Below are 10,294 nucleotides of genomic sequence, written 5' to 3'. Positions count from 1 at the left end.
TTTATCAATAGTCTTCCCCATTTATTCTTTAACAAAACATGTTTAATCTGCATCAAACAGTATAATACATCACACCATTGTTTGTACTATAACAAAAATAAAATAAATCCCTTATATAATTTGACAGTGTAATAATCTGCAATCAAAAAATGGCTACCATAATCTCACACTATAATCACAGTCATTTGACACAATTTTAGCTTTGTCCTTCAATGCATCCACCGCCACGTCACATTTCACCTTAACGCTGATTTTCCAAGTTTTAACGGACCCCACTTTAATTTTAACCGGCACCTTCGCTCTCACTACAAACGGAATATTCCCTTGGCTCTGCTGGTTTCTTAACGACGCCTTAACGGTGCCCCCTAGAATTACCCCTGATCCCGTAACCGCCGGCCGCAGCTCCGTCACGTTCTTCTTCGGCTGGTAAAACGCCGGCCAAACGCCGTTACTCAGCTTAACGTCTTCGTAGAACACGTTAATTGCGCTGCCTTTCAAATAATAGATGCCGACCTTGGCGTTAGGGTTCTCCGCCCTGACGGTGACGTCGAATTCCGGCGAGATCGGCGCGGCTGTTGTCAGATTCATCCCCTTGATCGCGACGCTACTGACCGCGAATTTCGGCGATTTGAATCTGAAGACGAGGTAGAGCACTCCGGCGGATATCGCGGCGGCAATTACGAGGAGAGCGAGTGCGGAGAGAGTGAAGCAGCAGCAGCTCCGCCGGCTCTTTCCGCGGCGCGTGAGGGCTTCGAACTTCCTGGCGTTCTCCGGCGGCGGATAGCGGAGGATCTGCTCTCTCGGGATCTGGACGACGTAGGTGTCCGGCGGAGGCACCGGTTTCGTCGGAAGAGGATTTGGAGGTACAGGATACTCGCCGGAGTCCTTGGCGGAGGTCGCTGCGGATGAGGAAGACAGAGCGTCGGCCGTCGCCGGATGAACCCGTGCATCAGTCATTCTCGAGCACTGTACTAGCAATTTTGTGAATTGCAATCAGAATATAAGCAATTTTACACTTTACAGAGAGAGATGAAGGAGAATTCGCTCAGCTAGTGTGTGCTGTGTGTGTTTTTGAAGAAGCAGAAGAGGGTGATTTGTGTGTAAATGTGAAACGCGTATTGTTTTAACTTTTAAATTAAACAGCTGTTTCGTTTCAGATTTAATTTCTATTTTCTTCTCTCTTTTCTATGTTGAAGAAAAAGCCTTGATTATAGGGAGATTTTTTAATATGAATAATGATTTACAAAAGAAAGGATGTTGAAACTTATGTTGGTATTAAATGTTTGGCAACACATTATTTGCATTATTAATTATTAGAGACGTGAATATGTGAGTTGTAGATTTTTGAGAATCACCGTTTTGAAAAATATTTATTACTACAACTCTATAAAATTTTGCTATTGTTATTAAAGAATCAAAGGATCTTAGCATACGTTTAATGTCTAAAATTATTTTGGCATCGTAAAATATAACTTCACATTTCATCAATCAAAAACATTCTCAAATCAATTACTACTCCTAGTTAGAAATATACAGAAGAACTTTATTTAAAATTGCTAATCAAACAAAAGAGAAAAATCCAATTGCAAATCAAATAAAGGTGGTAATTTGACTGAGCTACACTGGGGTAGGGCCTCAATAAATTTTAAAGATTATAAATCTGAGTTATTTTCCTAAATTTATACTGCCTTCGATTTTCCAAAAATAAAAACTTTGAAAATGACAAGAATTTTAACTAAAAAAATGATAATATAAAAAAAATGAAGAGAAAAAAAATAGAGTAAGTAAGATATATGATGAGAAGAAGTAGTTGAATTAGTGTTATTAGATCGTGGGTACATTTCCTAAAACGTAAAGTTTCTATTTTAGAAAATTAACCAAAAAGGAAAGAATTTTTATTTTTAAGGAACGGATGGAGTGTTTTAGATTTATATTTTTTAAGAATATATTAATAAATTAGTGAAGTTGAGTTGTGGCTAAATACATGTAGAAAGGACCACAAATTACCAGCCCCTATTACATATAGATTGCATGTCTAAGAAGCCAAAATCTTATAGTGTTCAAAAAATAAATGAAATAAAAGTAAACATGTGTTGTACTAATTGATACTACTATAGTTAATATGAGCACTGGAATAAACACATCAGGAATTTTGCATCGAGCTATAGTGAAGCAATATATACAATTTTTACAAGAAAATAGTTTGCAACTTATAGTTTCCCTGTGAAAACATAATCATCTTTGAGATTAAATAATTTGTAGGAGTTCACATGAATCATGAGTGATATTTGAAAGATGCACACCTGTTTAAATCTTGAACAATAATTCCTGAGAGGATTGAAGTAAAGGCTGCAGCTCTTTCACTCCGGGAATTAAGATGGATGATAATGTCCAAATTGATTGACAAGCTAATTAAAAGGTTTTGGATGCACAATTGAATTGATAGGTTAATTGAGAAGAACAAGTCTTATATGATGATATTATCAAGAAAATTTCTTTTACTAATTTATGTTGTGAGGTAGTGGAGTCTGTCACATTTTCAAATACAATATTAAGTGAAGATTAAGTCAAGTCTCACCTTGGATTTTGTCAAATTTCTCAACTTGTTTTTCTGTTCTTCATCTTCACACTTTCTGCTTGGTAAACCTAAAGTGATATTGTATAGTATCGTTAGTTATTATAGATACTCCATATAATGCAATCTAAGCATGCAAAATAAAATAGATTAAACTAAGATATACAATGCGAAATAATCGTGCATCAAATAGTATATTAGTTGAAGTTATACATTTGGGGTGCGCTAAAATACATATAATTCTTATTACAGATCTACAAACAATTACTAACATTTTATGCACTTATAATTACAAATTTATATATATGTAATGAACTGCCCCCTAGTAAAGTACATTATGCATATAAATGTTGATTATAAGGGATAATCTTTATATGTACAAATGCATACAATGTCATTACAAGTTCATAAAATGTTCATGGTTACTAGTTCTATAATAAAAATTGATTATCAAATTATTACAATCCTATACATTTCAAAATCAAACTTATCAAAATTAAATATTATGTATTCAACAAAAAATGCACTATGAACATTATATGATTGAAAATTCGAGAATGGAATAAGAAACTCATATAATCACATCCTCTATATTATTTTGTATTGTTTCCCTAATAAAAAGTACTCCATATAGTATTAATTGGATCAAATGTCATTTAAATCTTAAATGATTTCATAACTATAGGATGATTACTTGAATGAACTATAATGTAGATTAGAACTTTATTATACTCTTTACCCTAAAAATAGTGTGGGAAAAAAACATGATAACATAAATTTCAAAAAATTAATTTAAAACAGTAAATATCTAAAATTACTATGAAGAGATTTAAATGATCTTATTTTAACTTGACACACCTATATCTTATTCAAATCGGAACCATTCATATTTTATACATTGAATAATTCTCATCTGTATCAAGGTAAATTTTGATCAATTGCGTAACAATGTCATATTGACTACTGTACGTAATTACTTTAATTTGGGGTGATTTTTAAAATTTCTAAAATTAACTACAGTACTATAGATTATTGAATTAAATTGGTGGTTAGTACTTATTGATTTCTAAACGGCTATCTCAAATTCTGTCCCTGTAGTTATATCTCAAAAGATAGAGTATAATAATCTTTGGCGTTCGTATATAGTGAATATATATAAAGATGATTGGTTATGAGCTAGCAAAATTAATAATACTACTAGTATTGAAAACGATGCTTTCGTCATTTCGTGTAGGGGACTGCCAAATGACATAAAATAGATGAAATTAACATTCCCTTGATTGGGCGTGAAATATAAAATAAAATTGAATGGATGTCAAACAATCTATATTTAATTACTCCAATATTGATTTGGTTGATAGAGTAATAGGAAACAGAACTAGATTTAAGTGGTTTAATTTAATTATATGGGAAAAATTATACGCAAGTATTGATGCAAACATAAGCACCATGACATACGAGATCATTATAAATTTATTGATTAATTTTTTCCGACTAATATTTAATCCACCTTCCATGACTGATTCTATCGGACCGGCCTCGTGCAATATTATATTTTTACTATAATACATTTATGTCTCAAGTTATACATGCATTTATATAAGAACCGATAATTGCCTGAGAGGAGAGTGGTTTCCAGTTGTTTATTCTATTACAAAGTCACAATTATGAAGTTAATTAGAGTATGAAACGAAATTCACATTTTTTTTATTATATTTTATTTTCTCAAGTTGAATTTTCAGTAGTTTTGGTAGGGGTTGTTGCAGCCTTGTAGACTAAATCAATAATTCCGATACTACTTGGGTTGTGACATGCATAATTACAATAGTAGTATTAGATTGAACAAAAGATTAGTTTTCTTCAACTTGACATATACTACTTTAATTTCGTTTCCCACGCCACCAGATTTAGCTTTGAATTGGTTGCATTGTACTATATGTTAGAAATTCAGTAACAATCAGCTATAAGAAAATTTAGGATTTTGCTTCATTCCACATGTAATAAAATATTGGAAAGGATTGACATGCCATTATTTTATTGTATAGTCATATATGGGTCTTGTTTTGAAAGAAATAAATAGCAGCAGTAGTCTTTTAATTGCTATACAGCCCATCTATGACCAATTTAATCCTGCTAAAATTGTAAAAGTGGGCCATAATTCCAGTTCAATTATTGCTAAGTTTATGAAATTATTGGTTTACCAACAATTTTAATTTTTCGGTGGTATACTAGTACTACTTGATATCGAGAATTGAAAGAATAAATGAATATTTAGTTACTTACAATTTTAATTTTCGCATAATTGAGCTTTGATATAAGGCTACAATACAAAGCATTTAGAACTGAAATGAATGGTCTACAAACAATATACAAGAATAAATTTTGATCCTTCTTCAATGCTAATCTCACTTATGCTCTTTAGCCCAACTGAATAATGAATATCAGCTACACAACTACTAACAAATTGTAATTAATCCAACTTCAAAACACAAGCATGCCTCTGATCTCTAGCCCACCACCATCGAAGAAAGCTCTTCGAAAACCATCTTCATGTCGGGCCGTTCAGCAGCCGGAAGGGTGCATTTCAGAGCAACGTGAAGCATGTCATCAAGAGTTTTCGGGAGAAGGTTCTCCGCTCCCAAAATATGCGAGTCAAAGCACTCAGCAGCCCGATTCTCCACAGCCATGAAGCTCACCCATTCCGCCAGATCAACCACTTCAGGGTTGCCTGGGATACTTCTCCCGGTCAAGAGTTCCAGCAGAATAACACCGAAAGCATATACATCACTCTTCATCGAGGGGCAAGGTTTGCTCGTGCTGGTGAATTCAGGTGGCAGGTATCCTAGCGCGCCTGCATTCAGCACCTGCTCAGCTGTGCCCGCTGTTGTCAGCAGCCGGTGCAGGCTGTAGTCTGTCAAGACCGCGTTTTTATTGGGAAGTTCGATCAGGATGTTGGTGGATTTCAGGTTGCCATGAGGTATGGCACTCTCTGTGTGGAGGTGAGTGAGGCAGCATGCCACATTGATCGCGATCTTCAGCCTTTCATCTAGAGACAAAGGAGGGAGTGTTTGGGGAGCTGTTCCTGAAATGTAAAACAACGCATTATAGATTCAAGATTTTAGCTGCATTTTCATGAAACGGAAGCACTTAGGCCGGAGTATTTTTATTACCGTGAAGATAGAGCGCCAAACAAGGAGCATCGACGTAGTTGGATATGATCAGCTTCTCATGCTCCTTTGGACCCCAGTAGAATCCCTGCAGAGAAACCAAATTTGGATGCCGTATACTGCCAAGCTTCTTCGCTTCTCGAGCAAACTCTTTTCTTCTTTTCGCTATTCCTTCTTTTAGCAGTTTCACTGCCAGGACATGGCCTGAAGAAAGCACGGCCTTGTAGAGTGTCCCGTGGCAGCTCATTCCCACAGGCTCTGCAGGCGCGGATGATAGCTCTTCGGAGCTGAACTTTAAGGAGCTGTCAAAAAGATGGAGGTCTCCTGCCAGTTTTTCCGGTGAACAAACCCTCAGTGCACTTGGATGCTCCGATAGTTGCTGGAATTTTCCAGGCGACGAGTCACCAGATGATGCCACTGTTGCAGGAGAAGCCACCAATTCAGTTTTCCTCGTTGATTCTGGATTATCAAGATTCTTCAATCCCTGCTGCAGAGCGGATAAGTTGGCTTGTTGCTGCGTACCTGATTCTACTGCAGTTGAGGATAACACTGTAAAATACAAGTTATTAACCACATACAGTTTCAAGAGAATGATGATGAATCACGGTTAAAGAATATCCAAGCAGTTTGTACGTATACCTTTCTTCCCACCAGTTTCTGTTGAGGCCGACTTATTTCTTTCACGGTGGACTCTCCAATAAATCATCACAGTTAGTATGGCTATCACCAACACACCACCTACAAGGCCTGCAATGAGGGCGGCTCTGATCGCAGAACTCATGCGAGAACCATGGCCCCTCATACTTAGGCTGTCACCACCTTTTGGTGACGAAGCAGCCTCATTTGGGACAACAAGCAACATGTTTCCAGGATGGAATGATGAAGATGGGAATCTCTGCAAGCTTTGTGGAACAACTCCAGAAAGATTATTGTAAGAAACGTTGAATACTGTCATTGTGTTTGGGAGGTCATCAGGGATGGCGCCTTCAAGAAGGTTGTTAGACAGGTCAAGATACACCATGGTACTGAACCTGCCCAACTCAGGGGGCAGTTGGCCTGTAAAGGAATTGTGCGATAGATCGAGAAATAGCAGGCTGTAATTCTGTGGGGTCAGTCCATCCGTAGGTACCACCCCAGAAAAATTGTTCCAGGACAGGTTGATGTCAATCAGTTTGGTGGAGACAAACAGGCTAGGAAGTGAACCACTCAACGTGTTGAAGCTAAAATCAACCACTCGTAGCTCAGGATATGTGGCGAGCACAGGTGGAAGAAGGCCTTCCAACGAGTTGTTGGAAATTCTGAATGAATTGAGCCTCAAGAACTGAGACGTTTGATTTGGAAAGGATCCGGTCAGGTGATTGGAGCTTAAATCTATCACTTCGACATAGTTTCCCCAGCTCTGAGCTCTCGAGAAGTTCCCCGAGAACATATTGTTACTGAGATCTATGACAGCACAATGTGCAATCCTCAAAGGCAAGGGCCCAGAAAGGCTATTAGAGGATAGGTTTAGATATCTCAGATTAAGAGAGGTTATACTTTCAATAGGACCTGCAGAAAAGCATATTTAAACAGTTTAGATTTGAATCAAATTATCGAGAACTAAAACAAAGAACTTTAGTCATGCTGATTAGTAATACAAGGCCCTAAAAGCTCCTGCACTTTCCTAAAAGCTTCTTTTCTTTGGAAACACTTTTCTAAATGTGACTTTCATGACAAAAATCCAACTCAACTTTATGAAAAAAGTAAAGGAAAGCAAAGCTATCTAATTTCTTGACCTCAATCAGATTATGGTAAAAGTTCATCTTCAACCAAAAGAATGATTCCAAAAATCTACATACCTTCAAGCTGGTTATGGCTAAGGTCCAACTCAGACAAGACCATTGAGCTCCCTTGCAAGAGGCCCCCAGGCAATGATCCTGACAGCTGGTTGCCGCGAAGTCTGAGAACTCGGAGAGAGACTACAAGACTGAAAGAAGGTATTTTTCCAGTTATGCGATTATCACTGGCATCAAGAACCTCTAGGCTGTCCAAGTATGGTATCCCATCATGAGGGAAGAACAGCTCCCCTGTCAAGTTATTACAACTAACATTGAGGTGGCTAACCGATGACATGAAATCGGGATCAGCAGTTCCCAAATCCAACGGCCCCGAGAAACTATTGCAGCTGAGATCAACGTACACCACACTACCTCCTAACTGGCCCAAAAGGCTCATCACATCACCCACAAAAGCATTAGAATGGAGATCTAAGTACTTGAGCTTCTTCAGATTAGCAAAACCTGAGGGGATTTCCCCTTCCATTTTGTTCAATGAGATATTAACAAGTGCCAAGCTTGGTAAACTTGTCAACTGATGAGGGAGTGAGCCAGTAAACAGATTGCTGGAAAGATCCAAATTCTGTAGGGATTCAAGCAGACCGACATCTCTTGTGAGAGTTCCGGTGAAGTGATTGTTGGATAGCGATAGATTTTGGAGCATCCGGAGACGGGAAACTGTAAGAAAACTGAATTCTCCGGCTAGGCCTAAATGGTTGAGTGATATTGAAGTGACATGGCCAGTGCTACAGGTGATGCCATACCAGTTCTTGGGGCATCCATCTGATTCTAATGAGTTGGAATCCCATGAAACAAAATCTTTTGTTAAGGTTTCTGTCTGAATTCCCTTTTTGAGTTCTAAAAGTGCATCAACCTCTGATTCTCCTACTGCTACTTCTACTAGGATTACTAAAACAAACCAGATCAACTGCATTATTGGTTTTGAAGCTATGAATACACAAAATTGAGAGAAGGGAATGCACAAGATCACAACTTTCAAAAAAATGGCAAAAAAATTCAAGAATCTGAGCAACAGATAATGAAATCTAAAATCAAAAGCACATTATAGCAGAAAATGCAATCACTCCAACACATGAATTGACAACAATTCCAACTAAAAGTGGTGCTTATTTGCATGATAGTGAAAGGGGCCTACATCTCAAGAAGAGAAGTGAGACTGATACTACCATCACTCAAGACTAATTGCAACATGATGACAGGAATAAGCCTACAAAATCAAAATAAACCCTCGATTTAATTTATTAATGAGAGGAAGAAATGAAATGAAAGCCCTTTTCTTTCCCAATAATAGAGAATAACTGCAGAAAGAGGGTAGCGTGGGGCATTTAAGAGAATGAAAGTGACAAGAGTACAGCAATGGCCAGCTTCTCAAGGGCAGTGGTCAATAGCACCAACATTTAGAGAGAGAGAGAGAGAAGTGGGAATTTGCTAAGTGAACTCTCACTGAGTGTGTTTTTGAGTGATGCACGACACTTGTCTCTGTCTCTCTCCCACTCTCATCGCTGTGTGTTTGTTCTGGCATGGTTGTTGGGGTGTGGTAGATAGATTCAATTCAAGAAAACAAAAATTGGATGGGTCAGATCCAAATGGGTGTTGTCGCACTAGTGTAAAAATGTGATTTTTAACCAATCTCCATTACAATGAGACAAATTCTATTAGCCCCACTAAACTAATTAAGAATTCTTGCAGACTGGGAATTCACTTTTTAAACTGCCCCATTAGTTAATGATGGAATGGGATCTTAATAAAAGTCTTGATTATGCGATACACGAATTGGGATTTCATGGTATTTATATCTTTTTGTAGAAATTATTCCACTTTTTTATATACTCAAGTTTACGCCGGCGGAATCATGTATAAAGGTAATCACATTTAGAATCATTTTTGTAAAATATTTTTGCTCTTTTCACTTTTTCAATTTTAAAAGCAAAATTGTATATTGACTCTATATCCACTGTGTGTTTCGTTTATACTCCCCCCGTCCACGAAAATTTGTCCCAGTTTTCTATTTCCGTCCGTCCCCCAAAATTTATCCCATTTCACTTTTACCATTTTTAGTAGTGGACCCCATATTCCACTAACTCATTCTTACTCACATTTTATTATAAAACTAACACTTTAAAAGTAGGACCCACAATCCACTAACTTTTTCAACTCACTTTCCATTACATTTCTTAAAACCCGTGCCCGATCAAACCGGGACGAATTTTCGTGGACGGAGGGAGTATTTTGATTTTAGTCAATTTCTCACTTTTTTTTTTCTTTTGTTTTCTTCTTTTTTTTCTTCTTATTCTTCTTTCTACTTTTTTTTTCCCCAAAATGTAGTACTCCTCCTACATTTGAAATCTAATTATTTTTTGTTAAAAAAAGTGAATTATCGAAAAAATCATGAAATTTGGTCGAATTGCTCAATTCCACACATTTCAGAGCTAGCGTAACTTTGACGGTTTTTTGAATTGTCCCATGAACTCGAGGGAGAAACAATGTGTTATGTGACAGCCGAAAAATATAATTTCAAAAAATGTCGGTTCATTAGAATATTCATTTTTTATTTTTATACTTTTTTCTCCTTTACCGGTGAAAACCTCATGCTCTAATCTAGGACATAGTCAGGAATTGATTTGAGGAAATATAAAAAATACATTATCAACAAATTTTAAAGTATTGAAAAGGAACATTTAAAGAATAATTTAAAATATATTTGTAATTAAAGAAAA

At 36.8% G+C, this 10,294-nt stretch overlaps 2 protein-coding genes across 3 annotated transcripts; both read right to left on the bottom strand.

Annotated features, from left to right (window-relative positions):
• Window positions 1-2,451, bottom strand: LOC125186965 (NDR1/HIN1-like protein 13). The gene is made up of 2 exons (XM_048083455.1): window positions 2,304-2,451; window positions 1-966 (listed from the first exon to the last, which is right to left on the bottom strand). The coding sequence occupies exon 2, from the start codon at window positions 955-957 to the stop codon at window positions 154-156; it is 804 nt and encodes a 267-aa protein (XP_047939412.1). The 5' UTR covers window positions 958-966; window positions 2,304-2,451; the 3' UTR covers window positions 1-153.
• A 2,439-nt stretch (window positions 2,452-4,890) lies between these two features.
• On the bottom strand, window positions 4,891-9,093 carry LOC125190384 (probable inactive receptor kinase At5g10020). Of its 2 annotated transcripts, none has more exons than XM_048087678.1 (4): window positions 7,581-9,093; window positions 6,382-7,290; window positions 5,746-6,273; window positions 4,891-5,657 (listed from the first exon to the last, which is right to left on the bottom strand). In XM_048087678.1, exons 1-4 carry the CDS (start codon window positions 8,488-8,490, stop codon window positions 5,083-5,085), a joined length of 2,922 nt encoding a protein of 973 aa, XP_047943635.1. In that variant the 5' UTR covers window positions 8,491-9,093; the 3' UTR covers window positions 4,891-5,082. The 2 variants fall into 2 exon arrangements, with proteins under 2 accessions (XP_047943635.1, XP_047943634.1); XM_048087677.1 differs by having other exon boundaries at window positions 5,746-6,291; window positions 7,581-9,092.
• Between the last annotated feature and the right edge of the window lie 1,201 nt (window positions 9,094-10,294).

The sequence above is a fragment of the Salvia hispanica genome, chromosome 5, assembly GCF_023119035.1.
Source record: "Salvia hispanica cultivar TCC Black 2014 chromosome 5, UniMelb_Shisp_WGS_1.0, whole genome shotgun sequence".
Classification (NCBI taxonomy): domain Eukaryota; kingdom Viridiplantae; phylum Streptophyta; class Magnoliopsida; order Lamiales; family Lamiaceae; genus Salvia; species Salvia hispanica.
This window is presented reverse-complemented; position numbering and strand designations above follow the sequence as displayed.

What these genes read in the sequence shown, in the direction of transcription:
- LOC125186965 (XM_048083455.1), bottom strand. Translation starts at nt 957, where the DNA reads ATGACTGATGCACGGGTTCATCCGGCGACGGCCGACGCTCTGTCTTCC.
- LOC125190384 (XM_048087677.1), bottom strand. Translation starts at nt 8,490, where the DNA reads ATGCAGTTGATCTGGTTTGTTTTAGTAATCCTAGTAGAAGTAGCAGTA. An exon ending in TAGCCATAACCAGCTTGAAG is followed by an intron (nt 7,291 to 7,580) that starts GTATGTAGATTT and finishes GCTTTTCTGCAG; the next exon opens with GTCCTATTGAAAGTATAACC. An exon ending in TTTGGCGCTCTATCTTCACG is followed by an intron (nt 5,658 to 5,745) that starts GTAATAAAAATA and finishes TTTACATTTCAG; the next exon opens with GAACAGCTCCCCAAACACTC.